At 51.7% G+C, this 20523-nt stretch overlaps 7 protein-coding genes across 7 annotated transcripts; 3 read left to right on the top strand and 4 right to left on the bottom strand.

Moving 5' to 3' along the window:
• Positions 1–1788: 1788 nt before the first annotated feature.
• B0T23DRAFT_394383 (concanavalin A-like lectin/glucanase domain-containing protein) lies at positions 1789–3331 on the bottom strand (the record flags this gene model as incomplete). The annotated part of the gene is made up of 2 exons (XM_062838124.1): positions 1789–3071; positions 3202–3331. The coding sequence occupies 2 exons, from the start codon at positions 3329–3331 to the stop codon at positions 1789–1791; spliced, it is 1413 nt and encodes a 470-aa protein (XP_062693649.1).
• A 2386-nt stretch (positions 3332–5717) lies between these two features.
• Positions 5718–6582, top strand: B0T23DRAFT_376093 (uncharacterized protein). The gene has a single exon (XM_062836931.1). It carries the CDS (start codon positions 6008–6010, stop codon positions 6362–6364), a length of 357 nt encoding a protein of 118 aa, XP_062693650.1. The 5' UTR covers positions 5718–6007; the 3' UTR covers positions 6365–6582.
• A 1956-nt stretch (positions 6583–8538) lies between these two features.
• On the bottom strand, positions 8539–9977 carry B0T23DRAFT_427257 (uncharacterized protein; the record flags this gene model as incomplete). Its single annotated transcript, XM_062840047.1, has 4 exons — positions 8539–8567; positions 8650–8767; positions 8828–8944; positions 9003–9977. The coding sequence occupies 4 exons, from the start codon at positions 9975–9977 to the stop codon at positions 8539–8541; spliced, it is 1239 nt and encodes a 412-aa protein (XP_062693651.1).
• Positions 9978–10506: 529 nt separating this feature from the next.
• On the top strand, positions 10507–11042 carry B0T23DRAFT_103712 (uncharacterized protein). Its single transcript, XM_062831739.1, has one exon. The coding sequence runs from the start codon at positions 10597–10599 to the stop codon at positions 10927–10929; it is 333 nt and encodes a 110-aa protein (XP_062693652.1). The 5' UTR covers positions 10507–10596; the 3' UTR covers positions 10930–11042.
• Positions 11043–12413: 1371 nt separating this feature from the next.
• On the bottom strand, positions 12414–12966 carry B0T23DRAFT_103741 (uncharacterized protein). The gene has a single exon (XM_062831740.1). It carries the CDS (start codon positions 12899–12901, stop codon positions 12581–12583), a length of 321 nt encoding a protein of 106 aa, XP_062693653.1. The 5' UTR covers positions 12902–12966; the 3' UTR covers positions 12414–12580.
• A 1662-nt stretch (positions 12967–14628) lies between these two features.
• B0T23DRAFT_354994 (uncharacterized protein) lies at positions 14629–15080 on the top strand (the record flags this gene model as incomplete). The annotated part of the gene is made up of 3 exons (XM_062836147.1): positions 14629–14660; positions 14799–14882; positions 14986–15080. The coding sequence occupies 3 exons, from the start codon at positions 14629–14631 to the stop codon at positions 15056–15058; spliced, it is 189 nt and encodes a 62-aa protein (XP_062693654.1). The 3' UTR covers positions 15059–15080.
• Positions 15081–17014: 1934 nt separating this feature from the next.
• On the bottom strand, positions 17015–19164 carry B0T23DRAFT_103767 (dihydroxy-acid dehydratase). Its single transcript, XM_062831741.1, has 3 exons — positions 18843–19164; positions 18645–18760; positions 17015–18577 (listed from the first exon to the last, which is right to left on the bottom strand). The coding sequence occupies exons 1-3, from the start codon at positions 18935–18937 to the stop codon at positions 17085–17087; spliced, it is 1704 nt and encodes a 567-aa protein (XP_062693655.1). The 5' UTR covers positions 18938–19164; the 3' UTR covers positions 17015–17084.
• Positions 19165–20523: the final 1359 nt, after the last annotated feature.

A 20523-nucleotide genomic window follows, 5' to 3' on the forward strand; every position in this document is an offset into this window, starting at 1 on the left:
TCACTACACCGGTCTCGTCGCGTGGTCAGCCTTGGTGTTCTCGATGCCAGAAAACACAGGAAGGGAAGTAGATACTGGCCCGTGTTGATCCATTGCCTGATCTTCGCACGCGCTAGAGGTAGGATGGGACAGGCTGAAGACAAATACACAGTTAGCCGAGCTTTCATGACTAGTTGATTCCTCGCGACAAAAGTCCTGGACGAGCAGATACGTGTTACCATCCATATGTAAGCTAGCTCGCGGATCAAGGGGCCATTCCGTCTTCGGGTCCCCGTCTGCGTAATATCGAGAGGACCCGAGAGCTTCGATGCTCGGGTCGGTATAGTCAATCAGTACCTTTTGGCTACTACCACCATTGGGCCAAAACCGCAGGGCATGAAACCATTGGGGAGATGTAGAGTCACAACAATCACCATGGACGGTGATAAGGAGTGGTCAGATGGCGGAAAACTCTACCGGTTTCCCAGGCACTGCCATGCCCGTTCCTGAGACCCGTGGGAGTGGTCGAGCCTGGCCAACAGGCGAATCGAGACCAGGGCGGTTATTTATTCGACGAATCTGGTAGCTATCTTGGTCCCCTTTTGCCATATGCGGTAACCAGATTGCCGCCGCCGAGGGTGTTGACATGCTGTCAGAATAAAAGAGCGGTAAAATGATGGAGAGAAGTCGGTTCATTTGATGAGGGTGAGGGCGAGGAAATATTGAAGAGACGTCGCTGATTCTTTGGGGAGAAGTTGAAGTGAGTACACTGCACATCAAAGAGTCATCGTGCCTTCCACATTCAACGAAGTGATACAAAGCAGTCGATGTCCAAGGAATTGAAGAAAGAACGAAGATGAAGTCAAGAGTGGACAACATGTTAGTGGATTGAGATCGACAAGGCTGCACGCTTGAGGAAACAGACACTCACTGCAGCCACTAACAGTCCAGTGCTGCCTGTTGTGCCCCTGTAGCACGCTCCACCGGGCGTCTTAGGTCCCTCCCGTCTTCAACTTCATGACAACCGCCACCGACGGGACCCATCCCATCGTGAAGAACAAGCGCGACGAAACACCAGAATATTCACGTCGACACATGACCGGGCAGGTCTACAAAATCCATCCAGACTGCAATTTCCACACGAATGGTAAAAATTTTCACAAGAACAGGACAAAAGGCCCTTGATAACCACCGGACTGCATCATGTCAATCTCTGCAACAGCACGTCCAATTGTCCAACCAGGAGTCATCTCCAAGGAGGTGATCCTGAGTATTCAACACCATGTCCATTGACTATCAAGGGCCGAAAAGCCCTATCAACCCTCCTCTCTATTCAAAAAGGTCATCGTCACAGTCACAATAAAAACAAAGATAGCCCTCCTAGCACCAGCCAACTTGAAAAGCCTACGCGCATACACGACAAGAAATACATTAATGCCTCCTTGCATATCGCATACCGTATACCGCACCTTTCTCTTTTTAGCCCTAGCATCCATACATAATCCAAACCATAAATAGTGTTAGGTAGAACGCAGTCACTCAATACTCTCTGAGTCAAGAGTCGCCATTGGAATCAACACAAACGCCACAGAATGGTATAAGAACTTCCGAGTCCCAAACCACTGCACAAACTTGATTACCCAGCCCCTTCCCTAAAAAGAAGAAACAAGCACCGCTGAAGGACAAGCCCAAGATAAGACATCAATTACCCATTACCATTACTGTCCTGTCCTGTCCATTCGTCACTGATCAGACCAAATCTCTCTCTCTCTCTTCCTTTCACTCTTACACCCCTTCATAAAGACATGTTTAAAGAACCATCAACCCAACAAACCCCACCACAGCAGCCAACGCGCTCGCCCCGTGGGCATCCCTCGTCTTGACACCATTGTTCTTGGTGGACGAACCGCCGTTTCCGCTTCCACTTCCATCATCACAACTCTGCGAAAACCCATTCATTCCACACGCATTCGAACCACTGCTCGCGCCGCTCCCACCGTCACCACCCGCCGAACTTCCACCGTCACTGCCGGACGAGACACTCCCCGACCCTCCCCCCGGCACCTGATTAGGCGCCGCTCCCGCCCCCGGAATCGAATTCGGCGCCGACGTCCCCTTGCTTCCACCAGCCTTGGTCGCGCTCGCCGATCCGCCCTTGGTCCCACTCGGCTTACCAGCATCCATATCCGTGCCGGTCCCCTGGAACGACGCCAGCACGGTAGGCTTGTCGCTATCCACCACCGTATCGTTGGTCGCCCTGTAGCTATTATAGTAATACGACGTGCCCTTGTTCGTCCCCGGTGGGCTCTTGGCGTCGTAGCACTGCACCGTGATTTCTCCAAACGTAGCAAAGTAGTACCCGTAATTCTTGATGTCTTCCGAGTCCCACTGAATAGCACCGCCCGCCCAGTCAATGGTGCCCTGCGCGTTGGACGCCGCGCCGCCGGGCCAAATGGACAACTGCACCCGCGAGGGAGTCTGCGGGAAGTCCCACTGGTTGGCTGTGGCGTTCCATGTTTCCGATTTCAGCTTGGTGCGGCCGACTTGGCCGTCGACGAGCCACTGGATCTGGTCGGGCGTCCAGCGGATTTCGTACTCGTGCCAGTTGGAGTACGTGTCCGTCACGCTGATGTTGCCGCTGTTGGCGTACGTCGGGATGCCCTGGAAGTAGTAGTTGGTTTGGGCGGTGGTGAGCTCGGAGCCGACGAACTCGTAGTCGATTTCGTCTTTGACGTCCGACATGAGGATGAAGGCCGTCACGACGCCGCGGCCGCGCGACGTCTTGAGACGCGCCTTGACGGAGCCGTACCACATGTACGTGGTGGAAGCCAGGACGGTGCCGACCGAGTTCTTGGGCATGGTGAGCAGCGTGTTGTCGTTGTACGAAAGGGGCTCACCCTGGGAGACCCAGTCGGCCTTGGAGGGGTCGCCGAGGTACTCGCTGATGTCGACAATCTTGGACATGGAGGCTTTGTCCATCTTGTATGTCTTGTCTTGGCAGACGGGGGCGGGCACGCAGGAGTCTAGAGAGAAGGACATGCGCGGGTCGCACCCGCCGAGGCAGTAGGCGCCGACGCCGCATTGGCCGTATTCTGCGGTGGCGCGGATAGATGCGTTAGTGAGCTGCCGTCGTGCATTGTGTTGATATGTCAAGATGGCAGATGTATGTGGTGGTGGTGCCAACTGAAGAGTGAAGAAAGAAAAGAAGAAAAAAAGACTTACGAGAACAGCAAGGTGCCGACTCTGGACACTTCTTGTCCAATGAACAGGTAGGGATATCATCGGCGAGGACGTTGCCTGCGCCGAGCAGGGCAGTAGCAGCGCCCAAAGTCAAAACCGTTGTTGAACGCATTTTGACTTTGTAGTGTTGTTTTCAAAAGAAACAAACGAAAGTGATGATGTTGCCTCCGTCTAACGAACCGACAAGGAGGACGGGACAATGGAATGTCGACAGTGAGAGTGGACTGACGTGGGGAGTCGTATCGTAAAATATTGAGATTAACCAAGGGACCACCGCCCATGTGACCCACGGCGGACCCTACCTTACCAACAACGGCCCTTGCAGGGGATGGCCTATAGGGGTTTCCCCGTACTAACCGGCTAAGATGGCCAAAGTCGGTTTGATTGCTTTTTGCCTAGTCGATCCCCTAGTCGGATGCAATGGGGCACGCACTCGCAGCGAATCCTTCGTGGGGAAAGGAAGAGAGCAGCGCAGGTGGTGGTTGGCTTCAAGAAAGGCTGTGCTGGCGCGGGGTTGTATGTACGGTGGTGAACAAATTCCCTTCGTTGTGAGTGCAGTTCTTCAGTCCCAAGTAACTGATTGATGGTCGTCGTCGTCTCGGGTTGTTCGGCACCGGGGTTGTTGATGTTGGCTGTACCTAGTTAGCGAGGGTGTTTAGGTTTTGTTTCTGTCATGACCGGTCACGTAACGATGGTTGGTGAATGGGTGAAACGAGAGAGTCGACCACAGAGGAGAAAGGAAAGAGGAAAGGAGGCAAATGCAAAAAAAGAGGGACGAGAAGGAAACCTTGATCAAGGATTTCTTTCAAAGGGAAGCTGGCCATCACTTTCTCGATCTGGAAGTTGGAGAAACATGTGGTCGAATTCCAGCCAGTTTCTGGGACCTTCGCTCGCTTCCAAACAATGGGATGCCAACCCTCGTCCTCCTCCACCAAGGGAACTTGAGTTCTTCCAAACTTTTAGACAGCTCCCAGGCAACACAAGTTCTTCTACTATGTACAGTCAGCCAGTCGACCATCCAGCTCCAAACCTCCCAAAATGTGGGGGAGCCTGCGTGAAAGAGAAAAAAAAAAGGGAAGATCGGATACAGGAAATAAAACGGGGAAACATCGATTCCATGATGGGACAAGGGAGTGACACTGATCGGCTTGAATTGGACCCCGACTCCCGCCAAGGGACATTAAACTGTGGAGAAGAATGTGGTCCACTCCCTCGTGATCGATCCACTAGCGTCCATGCTCCCTAAGAATCCCCAGAAAGAGAGCCCAGGCCTTTTTCCTTCCTTTTTTTGGTGTTTTGGTGTTTTCTCTCTGCAAAATCGCCCAATGTCTAAAAAGGGTCTTTTCGATGACGTGAGAAAACAAGACTGCGCAATTGGATTTCATGATTATGGGAGTTCATCTGTACAATAATACATGTGCAGCAGCAGCTGACAGAACGGCAGTGCAGCACAGCGCATCGCATTGCATAGGTATCTACAATTTGACACCACCTTGTCAGTTCGTGTTGGACAATCGCGCGCTTCCCGATCTGGCTTGTTGCACACACACACACACACACACCGGCTGTCACTACTATACACTAGACATACAGTCCAGTACTAGTTTGTTTATTAGCTCGAGACCTCGTATTAACTTTGCTATTCGTTTGAATGGCTAACTAATGTATAATCCTACCTTGGGCATGCCTTCTCTAACATTCAAAATGCCAAATTAAATCCAACTGATACCTTTTGATTTATCTATATAACCTTTTAGGACTATTCGAAACAGATTGTGTCTAGTATACTAGGTATGTTTATTGTACAGTAGGAGTGCCTGGTGTACCAAACTAACAATCAAACCAGCATTGGACTGTACTTACTACTCTATTGCCGACCTGGGATCCTGGAGGTGTAGTGTACACACCACACTATTCACAGCAAATGTCTCAACGAATGGGAGGGAAATACACTGCACTGCCTCCCTGAAAAACATGGGACAACGCGAGTAAAAGGTGTGGAAATGGCAATCGATCATGAAAGTCGAGCAAACAAATTTATTCAGCTCCTCAGTGCCAATCCAGTGGTCTGGGAATCGAGTGAGGTCATTATGCACGACAGACAGTCAACGCTGTGGCTTTTTCCCTACATAAAGCCAAGAGCCGTCACCCACAACCTCTTCAGACTCGCAACCCTAGCCCACGAGAATCGATGGGCCGCAAGCGCGCAGGGTGATTGATGTGATTGGAGATCTGGGATGCGTACACTGAATGGCTAGGCTTGGGTGAAGCTGAGAAAGTCGTCGAGGTGTGCTTTTACTTGCGGGCTAAGGTACCAATCGCCACACATGCCGTCCGTATTCACAGCTGGACTTGAAATCTGACCTGCCCTTGGCAAATGTCTTTGTCTCTTGACAGCTGAGGTTTATTTTCGGCAATCATGTCTCTTCTTTCTTTACCCAAGATGGTGGTGCAGTGTGGTCATGATGATGAGGCAAAACAAATACATGCCGGTACTGTATGTACCGCCCCATTTTCCTACCAATCACGATTCGTTGGGTTGTCGAGGATATGCTTGCCCACACTACCTTGTCGTCGAGGGACCTGCAGTGGCCTTGCCTGCCCAGACTGGATGGATTCTTTGGAATCACCACGAGCATTCACATGTTTGGACCTACTTTGTAGCTCGAGATCGACGCCTGCAATGCGCTCCATTGCACCTCGCACACATTTACTTTTTGATTTTCTTACTTTTCTTCCCTTCTAGGAGCTTGCATCACCGAGAGACGTTGGCTTCTCCTGCAGTGGTATGTACCGCGCCTCTGGTTTTCATTTTGCTTTGTTTGCTGCACCGGTTTCATGGCACTGCTGGCCTCCAACTGAAAAGCAGAGCAGCATCAAAATAATCATTATCCTCGACCATCTTCTCTTGGCAGATCTCTCTACCCCCCCCTCGTCCTCTCTGGTGCCTTGTACAACCCCATACGAGGCAAGTGGTGAGACAACCAAACGCAAGTCATTGACACTTTGTGTACAAGCCTCCACCAATTGCACTGCAATTAAAGTTATACATTTTTTTTTTGCAGATCAAAACTACCTATCTATAGCTTGGGTGCCTCGGTACGCCTTTGACAGCTGCGGGCGGCTGCGACTCTCATGCTCCTAATGTACATACTTCGACGCAATACTTACTACCTAGGTAGGTATAAGAGCACTGGTGCGCGGCCTGGTGGGTGTAAGGAGAATTTGAAGGATTTGAAAGCCTGGATCAACTGATGAGGGCTTGGATACACCTTCTATTAAGAGCAAGACGCTTGGTAGGGGACAAGAAGACACCAGAAGCTTGCTTACGACTCGTCTCTTCCTTAGCTGCATGAATAAAACAGGAATAACATACCTACCTACTTGTAGATATCATACACGGACAATACACATTGCATCCAAACATTGTTCCAACCAATGAAGGCTCTGTTAGCGCGCCCCTTTCGATGACCTCCCTCAAAAATGAGAGCCATAAAGGGAGTTTACTAGGTACATCACTAACAGGAACTTGTTAACAACACCCAACCGCAGGTACCTCTTTTTTACTAATAGTAATAAATGAACTTTAAATCCCGTTTGACACCGTGATTCTGGCCCGGAACGATTCAAGCTATCTATCCTACGTACCTCTCTAGTCTAGCTAGAGACTAACACCATAACGCGAGTAGTAATAGTAGACTGGATATAGAAATACAAAGTATGTACCCCATCTCATCCTCCTTTAACCTCGTTATCATCCTCTCCTTTACTACTACATCTCAATTCTTACTACTACTACTACTACTATCTCAACCCTCGTCATAACATCATTTCCTACAGTGCCTGCCTGTCTGTATCCAATACTCTACTATACACTAACTACACTAACTACTACCTGGACTTGGCGTCGTGTGTGCCCATGCCTGTAGTAGCTCTTTCTTTCTTTCTTTGATAGGGAAAGTAAAAAAAAAAAAAAAAAAAAAAAAAAAAAAAAAAAAAAAAAAAAAAAAAAAAAACAGAAAAGAGAGGCCACAAGTAACCTACGTCCACCATACATTCCTTCAGCAGTTTTCGGACTCGGAAGGAAGTATACGGAATACGGAATGCGCGGGTTTGCCCGGTCGACAACTGACTGATTGGCTCGATGAGAGGGATCATACATATACAGTCGTCGACTGGTAGAATTCCATTCATTCGGTCCAGGCGGGTGTTTTGTACCTGACGTGAGCAGCGTTCCTATTGGAAACTTAAGAAAAGTTGCATTCACCGTGATTGCTATTACCAGGTAGGCTTCCCCTTGACCGCGGTGAGACGGTAACCTACCTACCTAACTGGACGAGTCATAGATTTGCTGCAACACGAAGGAACAGCTGTCGGGGGAACAAAATAGTCAAGAACGCGAAGGGGTATAAAGCAACTCAGTGACGACGACGACGACGACGACTAACTACCAACCTGCTAACCCGCTACTACGTACCCTCCCGCTAGACTACACCAACATTGACTATCGACAAGAACAGGATCAATCTCTCTAACCTTCAAACTAAGTCCGTCCCCGGGGATCCCTTGACCATCAGACAACAACATCCAGCTTCAACCTGGCACCGTGATCTGTTTAGATTTGGAAACCCCACCAAGTCGTCGAGCAAGTTCCTCCGCAAGAAAGTTATATCCACCCCACCCCCCTCTTTTGTCACGTCAACCCTCCATGTTCACGACATCCACAACACAACAACATCGACATCAACACATCAACAAAGGCAAGAGGAGAGAGTTTGTGAACCAAGCGACGATTGATAACCCATCGCCCGCGCGCGCAAGCAAAGCAAGAAATCTTTTTCCATAACAAGGCCTTCCATCCTTTCTCCCAACTTCCGAAATAGACAAGTCCAAGCCCAAGAGAAAATAAGGAAACAACGAAACTTTTCTTCGATTCGATTGAGGTTCTTCTTTCTTCATACCATTTCCGATTTGGCGGACAAGTAAATGCCCACCTTTGGCGGACACTAAAGACGTGTGTCTACCAGATATTGATCTTGCATCCCAAAACGCCAATGACTAAACCAGAGCCTGACTTTGATGGTCTTATATGGACCGGCCCGGAGATGTCGGAAACCCAAGGAACCCGAGGGTACCAGGTCATCCGACTGCGATTGCCAGAGAGTTGCCCCGCAGCCGCCTAGGCCACGAGAGCCAAGGCAGATGTATTCCTTATGAGTGTATTTTTGCTGACCACGCTGCAGACAGCGTACAGCTCTGCAAAGCTCGTTACTGGCAATCAGACTCTTGTCGTGTCGGAGATGACGTAGTCATCCATCTCTAGCGAGCCTTCTGGGGCGCGAAGAGCTCTATTCCAAGCAAACACAAACGTTAGCACAGCTGGTCTTTTTCTTTCAGGGTAACATCGGGGAACAAGGGAGCACAACTTACCAGGGAAATGCTCCTTAGCATACTGTTCGCAAGCCTTGGCCGGCTTGCCAACCTTGGCGCCAATGGCCTTCCACTTGTTGTTCTCGTACTCCTTGATGGCGTTCATGAGGGCGGCACTCTGTTTGACGTCTCAGTCAGCATCTCTGGTTTCTCACCACAACAACAGCATGCCACCAACGTAGGTAAGGGTGAAAAGAAGGTGGGCGCTAACTACCTCATCCTCAGCAAACTCGGCATAGTGCATATCCTTGTACCAGTGTTTCTTGACGGAGCCTTCAGTGCGGGTAGGGAAGGTCTGTTTGGATTATGGTCAGCTCTGGTCATTCTTCAAATTAGAACACAGATTGATGTACCTTGGCAATCTCGGCCCAACTGTTACCCGCATCACGCATCTGCTTCAAGCGATGCTCCTCTGCCGGAGTCCAAGGGGTATTGGTGCGGCTTTTCTTGGCTGGCGGAGCGGTCGCATCGGTGGCTGGGGCAGGGACGGGAGCAGCAGGCTGAGCCTGAGCCGGAGCGGGAGCGGGAGCCTGGGCCTGAGGAACGGGGACGGGCTGAGCGGCTGGAGGAGGGACCGGAGTCTGCTGCGCGGGGGGAGCGGTTTGGCCAGCTTGGTGGGCCTGAACCTGGGGCTGTTGCTGCTGAGCCTGCTGTTGTTGAGGAGGCTGGGGGACGGACGCATGCTGAGGCTGGCCAGGTTGCGACGCGTGGTGTGGAGGAGCATGTTGCGCTTGGTGTTGAGGAGCGTGTGGCGGCGCGTGGGTGATCTGAGGAGCGTGTTGGGGATGGGGAGAAGGTTGCGCGCCGGGAGCGTTGCGCTTACGGCCTCTTGGCTGGGCGGGAGCAGGAACGGGGGTAGGCTGTTGTTGTTGCTGTTGCTGTTGCTGGGCTGGCTGTTGCGGCGTCACTTGAGGTTGTGGGGCATGGGACATGGACGGCTGGACGGGGGCAGCCTGATGGTGTTGTGGGTGCTGGGCGTGCTGCTGGTGCGGGGACTGGTGCTGCTGGTGATGTTGTTGATGTTGGGCATGTTGCTGCTGCGGCGGCTGCGGCTGGCTCTGGGCGTAGGCGCGAAAGTCCATGGGCGGCTGGTCGCGACGAGTCAATTCGGGCTGCTGGGCATAGTGGTTCGGGCTGGGATACCAGGCGGGTTGGTTAGCAAACGCGCTTTGTTGTTGTTGTGATTGTTGTTGCGGCTGCAACTGCTGCTGCTGCTGATGCGGAGGAAGATGGTGCTGTGGCAGCGCCGGCATCGACGGCGTGGGTTGACGCCATGCCTGAGCATGAACGTCATTAGGGACCCGCTGCTGCTGTTGTTGTTTCTTCATGCTGGCAACGGACGGTGGTGGGTTGCGGGTTGCGTGCGGGTCGCGATGCGATGGGTCGCTGCGTCCTCGGGTCGGCCTGGGGCACGAAGCACCAGGCTGCACCGCGACAGCAGGGGTCGCAGTCGACAGACGTGAACGCACGCGCGAACACGGGTACGTGTAGTGACGGAGTGTTGTTGATGGGACGAAGAAAAGAAGGGGTGTTCCAAGGGCAATGGCGGGGATCAACTAAGGAAGGTATCGAAACAAGGCCCGAGAGGTAGCTTTTTGGCGCGCGCCGATGACCGACGGGTGGGAAAGGATGACGAAACAGGCCGAGTCAAAGGATGGCAATTGTTTCTGTGCGTGGGTAATAATATGCAGAGGTACGAGGCCAGCCAGGCGACAGAAGTAGAGGGGAGGTAGGTGTCTATCCAACCCACTTTCTTCATCCGTGTCTGGTCAAGTCCAAGTCCAGGCAGGGTCTCGGCCAGCGGCGGCGCGTGTTGTAGGTAGATGTACTGTAGAGGTAGGCGGCAGGGGGGGGGGGGGGGGGGGAGGAGAGAGAGAGAGACAGAGAGGTCCCGTCTGTCTGTCAAACGGATGATGCCTGTGCTTGCGTCGACTTTTTGACGGACTGATGCTAGCGCGACAAGGAGTCCAGTCCCAACGTCTTTCGTGCCCTCGGCTGCTAATGTCGATATGCTTGCTTGCTTGCTTGCACTGCCGCTCGTACAGTACAGCAGTTTGTAGGAGTAGCTGGTACCCGGATAAGCGAGTTGTTACTCGTACTCGTTCTTTGTCCCAAGTCTTGCAAGTGTCCCGTCGACTCGGCAAACACTACAGACGAAGAGGAGGACAAACAAGGCCCAGGACGGCACGCGACGAGTACATGGGCATGGAGATGGGGTACATGAATGATGGAGAAGAAATCAAAGTGATGCTGGATGGGGAAGGAGCATGTATCATGTAAAAGTGATTGATGCGCGCGGGCGTGCGAAGGGGAAAGACACACGACGACGGGATGCTGGGTGGTTGTGACGGGGACCTGGATCGCTTTCTCGTGCAGGGCCGACTCGACTACGCAGACCACACTAGTGGTCTCTCAAGCCGAGCCGACTGGTCGCTAGTAGCTAGGCGAGTAGCAGCAGTAGTAACCTAGTCCCAAACACACACACACACACACACATACACACATGAATGTTGTGTCGAGGGAAGAGATGGAGAAGATGCTATGATGAGACAAGGAAAGGCAGGTTGGTAGACAGTGAGGTAGGTAGACAGACAACAACAGACAAACAGAGAACAGAGAACAGGAACGACGACGGCTCGTGTCTTGAACTCAAGGCACCGAACCGAGTGAGGCATGTATCGCACATGTTCCCCCACTACTGCCACTCTGCTCTGGGGACAGGAAAGGGAATGGCAAGGACAGACAGATACGAGAAAGGTACAAGGAAAGAGGTACTTACTGAAGGCCATTGGGGTGGCTGGTGGAGTTGGGGTAAACAGTGTACTCCGTTGACCCCATGGCGGGCATAGGCTGCGGCGGAATCGTCCACTGCTCCATTGTGCTAATTGTCGTGTTCTTGCTGCTGCTGCCGACCGAGTCTTTTTTTTTTGGTGAAAAAAGTTCAAAAAGTCAGTAACGGCCGAACTGTAGCAGTGCAGATTCAGAAATAGTTTGTATCAAGGAACAATCGAATGGATGGAATTGCTTTTGTGTGGATGCTGGGGACTGGTTGTAAACTGGGCTTTGTGAAGGATGACTGAGCGCTGGCTTTTTTTTTTTGTCCCTTGCTCTCTGCAGGCGGCGGGCAAATTGAATGGGGGAACGGAGAAAGAATGAGCTGATGGAGATAAAATGGGGAAAAGGCTTGGCCAAGCTAACGTCCATTCTTTCGTGACGCTCGGGGCTGCAGCAAACTTCTGTGACTGTCGCCAACGGACGAATTGCTTTTGCTGTGCTCTGCTTTTGCTCTGCTTCTGCTTTTGGCTGTCTGCTTCTGCCGCTCTGGGCTGCCGGATATCATGATACCTGTGAGATGGGAGATGCATTGGCCTGCCTCTTTTTTTTTTTTTTTTTTTTTTTTTTTTTTTTTTTTTTTTTTTTTTTTTCTTTTCAATGTCTCTTCATTTCTGTCATCGCCTGCTGTCGCGGATACGCCCCCTTCTTTTCTGCTGCTTGTTTTATTGTCTTGATGTCCTCTTCTTTCTCGCTGTCGTTTTTTTTTGTTTCCTCTTTTTTTTTCTTATTCCTCTTCCAGCATTTTGCTTGCGTGCTGTGGTGACCATCCGGAGCTCAAAGTGAATGGTTGAGCTCCAGCAAATCACAGCTCAGCATTGAGCCTGGTCCAGTCCGCGTCATACTTCCTCACTGCCCGTGTGGCGACGACACACTGGCACCGGGGAAAAGTGACGGTCTTGGGTCAGCCCAACCCGCGAACGGGTTGAGTGGCTGCACGCAGGAGAGGGAAGAGGAAGGGGGAGGACGGAGGATGAAGGGTAGGTGAATTTGGAGGCGTCGGTGCTGACCACTTGCATGGGGAATCCCACGCAATCCAAACCCATGTCCCTTCTGTTCCCGTTGGAGACAAATGTGCATGTGCTGGGTTGCCGTCTGTTCAGTCTAGCCGACCAGCAGAAGCAGCAGCAGCAGCAGCAATCATATCTCTCTCACAACGGGCAGGTTGGGGGTTGGTCGACAATTGATGAGGCCGGGTAGAGCAGCGACAGTGGTGGTTGTGGCATTTATTTGCATATTTTGATGTTGCGGCAGGCTGGGCGTCATGCTCAGCTAGTAACAACACCAAACCCACCCTGGATAAACTCGGTAGTAAAAAACGAGAGTAACCAGATGGGGCAGGCAGACAGGCCGAGCAGAGACAGTGTGCAGTGCAAGTGCGATGCAAAGTGCTCACGACATTCCCAAAAAGCACGAACATGATACCGTAGTTCGGCTTCTGGTCCCGTCGTTATCGCGCGCAAAAAAAGGGAAATTGAATGATGGATCGGGATGTGTGCAAGTGAGTAAAAAAAAAAAAAAAAAAAAAAAAAAAAAAAAAAAAAGGGCGAATGATGGATGGATGGATGGATGGATGGATGATGGATGACAGGGGCATGGGGGGAGATATCGATCACAGTAGCTCGAAGGGATGAGAAAAGCGAGATGCACTTACTGGCAGAATTGACCGTGTCAAATAACTTTTCTATCCTCGCAGGTTTGGTTCAAAGTTGCACCCAAGTCCCGAACGACCGGAGCGACGTGGGAGATGCGATGCAAAGGGTAGGTAAGGTATGTGTAGAGGTGACTTTGACGTTCTCTTGTCTGGATTGCAGAAAACTTGAGGTAGAGGTAGGTAGAGTTGAGGTATTGGCGATAGACCGAGTGATGCGCGCGTGGGCGGGAACCTCTTGTCGACCTCGATGGAAGGTTGTCGCAAAGTACTCTCCGAGTTCCCAGTGTGCGATCTGCTTGCTGCTGCTGCTGCTGCTGCTGTGCTGTGCTGGGAAGGGTCTTGGGTCTGCTTCCTCGACTTGCTGAGTGATGGACAGAAGTACCTCGACGGGAAAGAGAACCTGAAGGGGACCTCGAGTCGAGTCAAAAAAAAACGAAGAGACGGGAGAGTTGCGCCGGGGATGGGTGGCTGGGGCTTTGGAGGCAGGTAAGTAGCGTAGGTGCCTTGGGAATTTGGCTCTAGCGGCAGGCCAGTTATTTCGGGTGTGGGGATGGCGGCAGCACTGGATCGATGCGGAAAGCTGTCTGTGACTTGGAAAGTGCAAACGCGCGCGCAACAGATGGATGTGACGGGAGACCGGAGCGAAGTGGAACGAAGGGAACTGTGGACCACGGAAAGTCCCTCGACTTGTTTTCAGTGTCTGTCGACCGAGATGTCCGGATTTCCTGGATCGCGGTGATTGTTCGATTCGGTTGGCGATGATTGCAATTCCTCAATAAAAAAAAAAAGGTACCTCTGTGGCTTGTCAAAGCAGGGAGCAGCTCCGTTTTGGGGGACCGATGGAAGCGGGGATGTCACAGAAAAAGCTCTATTTTTTTCTGAGCCCGTGACCCACACAATCGGACTGGAATCTCATCTGTTTTTGGAGACGCCGGACCGATGCTCCCTGCTTGCCGGACCGTTGGCTAGGATGGGATGGCAGAAATGGAGGGGTTGCCAGGTGATGAAGTCATAAAAGACGGGTACGCACGCGGAACTGTGCAGCCTTTGAGCCTTGTTGGTCGCTGGTCGAACAAAACAAGTGTCCGTCGTCGGTAACGAAATGCAATAGTCAATGGATGGCGCCAGATCAGACGGGAAAAAAGATAAAATAACCAGTCAAACCATGAGTCCTTGGAGATGTTCAGTGAATGGAAAATGGTTACGTGTATCGACTCGAAGCCGTAAAATCAACATTTCCGGATTTTTGGATTACGAAGGCAAGGCTTGGGCGTCCCCATGATTGGCCCAGTTTCCTTGTCCAAGCCACGATTCCCAGCTGAGCCGGCGAAATGTCTCGATTCATCGCATCGCATTCTCGCGTCACCGATATCGATATCTTGAATGCTACCTCGCACTTTCGTCTTGGCAGCCTCACGAAAACAGGTGAATGAAAAGATTGAGAAATCATGGATGTTTCGAGATGATCAAATTTGATTCCATGGACGCCAGGGATGAACTGGACCCCTCATCCACCCCTCCCTCGGTACGTACCTTTGCACAAGACCGCGCACAGGCCATTCTGCAGATCTGTGCATTCAGACAATGGCAGCCAAGAGGAAGTGAAGGAAGTCGCAGCGTTGAGCTGAGAGTTTTCGAGGAAGGAGAAGGAAGGGCCATCAAGACGGAGGGAAGAGCGCATCAAAGTTGAAGAGAATGTCGACAACGAACTGAAGCTTTTCGCCATGAGGTCTGTACGGTATTCCTCGTTTCCTTTCATCAAGCCCAACTCAAGACATGTAATGTGCTTCTGAAGGTCGCGCGACAATGACCCCAAACGCTACATCTGACCCGCGTAATGTACTTGGCAGTACCTCTTCCGACCGGTACTTCCTCTCTACCTCTGGCAATGGTGCATACAAGTCACTGCTGTTGTGGGTTTGAGTCTGAGCTAAAACAAGCAGCCTGCACCTTGTACTCCACCAGCCACCAAAAGCTCCTACATACATACTCCTCAAGTCGAATTGAACCTCCTTCCGTTCATCGTCCTGTCAATTTCATGATGACCCGTCAGGAAAAAGTCCAACAAGAGAAACATTGCCATGTCAGCTTTGGATGAACCCAACCTCCATCATTCCATCTCGATCCATCTCGGATTCCCTTTATCAGACAAATCATAACCGTCCGTCGCCCAAAAGCTTGGTGTTACGATGCACTCTCACGACACTACTGTCACTACATGCAGCTCTTGCGTGTCACCATATCGACTATCGACTTTTGTATGGGCCCTCAACACGACTGATACAACCCAAGCCCCATCACATGCTATTGTATGATCACTCATCAATTACGGGAACCCCAATCCAACTCCTTTGTACTTCCGACCAAGAGCCGGCTTCGAGCCGGAGTTTATGTCGGCATCGCAGCTGTCTGTCATACACTGTTTCAACGACAGAAGATCAGAGACCATCGAACACTTTCAACTTGCCTTCTGTTCTACAAGCGCCACATTTTCAGAGAACTAGGTAGAGACACACGCATCTGTCTGCCAAAACTGAGACAGGACGTACAACTCGGCTACCTCAGACCAGAGTACATAGCCGAGTCCTCGTGAACTCAAGGAACTGCTCACAAGCGGGGCTAGAACTGACACTGACGGCAATGGACGTCAGGGCAGTGGGCGTTAAGTAACCAGCTAGCCTCACAGCCGAGTTCATGACCGATACAGCAGAGAAATCAATAGGATGAGTGAAGGGTGTCCCAAAGTCGGTGTCAACACCCGCTCATGACAAAGTACCGGTACCAAGACCGTGGAAAGTCAAACGCTCATCTAACCCTACCCACGACTTTGGATCTTCCCCACGTCCAAGTCCCCACCAACCCTGGTCATCAGTTCCATCTGTGACTTTTGAAGTTCCTCAGGTCCCCTCATCGACACGGCTCATGGAGAGTATAGCAATGTACATGTAGCAGAGACCTGCACTGTGCAATTTCTCCCCTGTCCCATCAATCCAACTGAAGGTTCAACTTTGAATGCCAAGGTCGGTAACGGCTTTTGGTGTATCCATCCATCCATGTCCATACGGTATGTACATGTTAGCCAGTTCATCAAGTATCCCTGAGCCTCAACGACCTCATCTCATCGTGTTTGGACAAGAATAACAACTGCATGCCTACCTACATCTCACTGACCTACCTGTCTTGACATTGGCATTCCGATGTTCACGCACAAGACATGCACGAGTTTTGTGCACAATGCATTACAAGACCTCAAGTGTGCTTGCTGTACACCTTACAAATAGTCAACGGTTAGTTAGTCTGTGGCAGGCATCAAGTAAACGAACCTGGCTGACTGTAAACACCGAGAGAAGGCTGGCTGGATGAACATGAACATGCCCCTTCCCTTTTCTTTATCATATTTGAACATCACTTGTTGCCTACCTAGGTACTTATCTTTAGTAGTATGCCGGGCAGTCACGGCGACTGGTATTTTCGAGGAACATCGTGGATGTTGATATACTATGATTTCACTACTCACACATCACTACATCCCAGAGAACACCTCTATGTCACCCGGGAAATAGATAGTACCCATGGGTAGTACCCGACATAGTCAACAGAAACAAAAGCGAATTTCCATCCATGTGTAATCTGTCTAATGTCCTCTTTTTTTCATTTCCTTCTTTCCTCCCCTTCTTCTTCTTCTTCGTCTTTTTCCTTGCCACTATGTATAAAGACAAAGACCTTCTCCTGGACGCCACTGCATGGAGCCGAACAAATGCAAGCAGGAAGGAAAAAACAGGCCCAAAGCTAAGGCAAAGCAAAGCGAAATGCTACCGTCTATATGAGTCTCTCTCTCTCTCTCTCTCTCTCTCAAAAAAAAAAAAAAAAAAAAAAAAAAACCATTTTCTATCCGCCCACGTCGTAGTAGAAAGCCGCCGCCGTCCGCCATCCAAATTAAGTATGCCCTCTAGTACGCATCCCCACCCAAATCAGTAACAGCCCCATGCGACGCATCCCCCACCAACCTTGCATACTTGGCCAACGCCCCCCTCGTCGGCTTCATCACCGGCGCCTTCCACCCCTTCTTGCGCTCCTCCAACACTTTGGCAATCTCTTCCTCGCCCTCGGCGCCCTCCACGGTCCTAACGACATCAATCCGGTTCCTAACCGCATCAATGGTAATCAAATCCCCGTCTTTCACCAGCGCAATCGGCCCCCCCGTCGCCGCCTCGGGCACCACATGGCCCACAATAAACCCATGCGAAGCACCAGAGTACCGACCATCTGTCACCAGGGCGACATTAGTCAGGCCCGCGCCCATGATCGCCGCTGAAGCCTTCAGTTGCTCAGGCATACCTGGCCCGCCTTTCGGTCCTTCGTACCGCACAATGAGGACCTGGTTTCCTTGCTCGACGGTAATCTGCGAGTTCTTCAAGGCGGCGTCGAGCTCGAATTCCTTGTTGAAGCAACGGGCTTTTCCCGTGAAGGAGAGGCCTTCCTTGCCTGTGATCTTGGCGACAGCGCCGCCGGGAGAAAAGTTTCCGTACAAGACACGGATATGGCCTTGGGACTTGATGGGGTTGTTCAAGGGGCGGATGATTTTTTGATCGGGGTCGAGACTAGGCCAGTCGGATACGTTTTCCGCCAAGGACTTGCCGGTGATGGTGGGGATGGTGCCATCGATATAACCTGCGGCGATGAGCATCTTGAGGACCGCGGGGGTCCCGCCGACTTTGTACAGGTCTTCCATGTAGTAGCGGCCCGAGGGAGCCATGTCAGCCAAAAAGGGCGTCTTGGCCGAGACGCGGTTGATGTCGTCCAGAGTCAAGTCGACGTCGGCCGAGTTGGCCATGGCGAGGTAGTGCAGAACGCCATTGGTAGAACCGCCGAGGATCATGGTGAGCACGAGCGCGTTCTCGAACGAGGCCTTGGTCAACAAGTCGCGGGGGCGAATGTCCTGCTCCATGCAGATCTTGATGTACTCGGCGGCTTTTTCGCACTCGCGGAACTTTTCGGGCGAAGACGCAGGGAAAGAGGAGGACCCCGGCGCGGTGAGGCCCATGGCTTCGATGGCGGTCGCCATGGTGTTGGCGGTGTACATGCCGCCGCAGGCGCCGGCGCCGGGGCAGGCGTGTTGCTCGATGTCGTCCATGACGTCCGAAGGGGTGGCGGTGCTGTTGGGGCACGCGGGCTTGAGACGGCCGTACGTATAAGCGCCGGAAGCCTCGTAGCAAGTGACGATGTTGATGGGGCGGTCGAGGAGCTCCGAGTGGCCGCCGCGCATGGTGCCGCCGTAGATCATGACGAAGGGGCGGTTGTGGCGGGCCGCGGCCATGATGACGCCGGGCATGTTCTTGTCGCAGCCGGGAATGGAGATGTTGGCGTCGTGATGCTGAGCGCAGGTGACGGTCTCGATGGAGTCGGCGATGATCTCGCGCGACTGAAGTGAGTAGCGCATGCCTGGTTGTGATTTTAGCATTGATCTCATATCACCCATCATGGAGACATGGAGGTGACAAAAACTCACCCTCTCCGCCCATGGTGATACCATCCGAGACACCAATGGTGTTGAACTGCCACGCGAGCATCTTCTCACGCTCAACGGCCTTCTTGACCTTTTGGCCAAGATCCAGCAAATGGGTGCTATAACCATGTTAATCCTCAACCCTCACTCACTCACCACATATCTCATTCATCCCTTTGGGTACCTCTAGGTAGAACTCACTTGCAGGGGTTGCCCTCCCACCACACCGTCGCAATGCCGACATGCGGCGCCTTCTTCATCATGTCCTTATTCGGGACCCCGGCGCCGTAGAGCATGGCCTACATGGTTGGGTAATTGTCAATGTTAGTGAGTTATTCCGAGCTTCTGCTGCTTTGGTACAACCCGTTGTATGTAATTCATGATCGTCGTCAGGGGCGGGGGGGGTCCATGTCCCTTTCCACTTCGTTGTCTAGAGGTACCACGCAAAAGCTACTATGGTACCCCACAGCAGCCCAGAAGCTACCCCTCATGAGCCATCTCCGCATCCTGATAAGGCATATGAATGACGAAGCGAGTGACGGACGGGGGCTCGGGATCCTTTTGCCGAACGAAACCCCAATTTGTTTCAAACCGAGGTGTTGGGTATGTGTGTGTGTGTGTGTGGTGTGTGGGATCCGCTTAATTAAGCTCGGCAATGAAAGAATAAGGGTGAAAGCAGCGGCATTTGTCATGTCATGACATGACGTGACGTGAGGGTAGGTAGGTAGGTAGGTAGGTATGTAGGTAGCATCAAGACCGAACGATGGCAATGGTAATAGCTTCATCACTTACCTGAGCTCCAGGAAACTCATGCTCACGAGTCAAAAAGTGCGACCAGCGGTTCAACTGGTCGGGGTTGCCAGCTGGGAGAGTACGCCATTGGATGTATTCGCCCTCCTTGGGTAAGTTGCGCTCGCTGTTCTCGTTGGTGGTTGTGGTGGTGGACTGGCCGGCGGGAACGGCAGCGTCGGGGGCGACAGCCTTATCATCTTGGTTGGAAGCCATTGTTGATTTATATTTGAGGCCGGAGTCGGCGGCTACCTACCTGAGGGCGTTGTGAGATGAGTTTGGACGGGTTGTCGTCAACGAAGGGTACCTAAGCTTGTGCCTCGGCTATTGAAAAAAGGAAGCACAAGCTGTTGCAAAGTCGGGAAAAAAAAAAAAAAAAAAAAGTGTCGAGGCAGACAAAGAACTAGTCTAGTAGATCTGCTCGGTGGGGTTGCTTTGTTTCGAGAAAATAGCTTCGGGGGAAACTTGGCAATGGAGGAAGTCCTTTTATATCAAAACTTTCCCTGATCCGAAAATCCAGCTGGCCAGGCGGCGGCGGGTACGTATCCAAGATTCGTGTGAATGGCACTCCCAGTGAATGAATGGATTGGATGGTGAAAGGCAACAAACGGGAATCGAATTCCAGCCGTGGTGGAAATCAGGATGAAGTGCTGGTCCAGCGTTTCATCGAAACTTTTTTTGCAAACCGAAGAGGGGGGCTGAAAGTAAATGGACTTCGCATGACGCCAACCGGCCGGGCTCGAAAGGTTTATTTATGTATGGACAGTAAAACTAGGCAGGCATTATTGGGTCGAGATTATACAAGTAAGTAGTCAGGACGAGACGAGGGATTCGGGACAACGCGCTGTTCTGCTATGACACATAACACATGCACACAGACCTAAATACCACTTTGCGGCACATGTCACCGAGCACTAGCAAGGAGTGACATGGAGTCAATTTGCTCATTGTTTGATGGTCCGAACTCCCACACAGCACGCCGGTTGAACAACTTGCATGCTGGGTGCTCCATTTCCATCTGGGTACTTTTCAGTTGGGTTGATGTGGTTGGGAGGTACCACGCAACGGTAAAACCGCGGGTGCTGGGGACCAA

Source organism: Neurospora hispaniola, assembly GCF_033458365.1.
Source record: "Neurospora hispaniola strain FGSC 10403 chromosome Unknown B0T23scaffold_3, whole genome shotgun sequence".
In the NCBI taxonomy this organism is placed as follows: Eukaryota; Fungi; Ascomycota; class Sordariomycetes; order Sordariales; family Sordariaceae; genus Neurospora; species Neurospora hispaniola.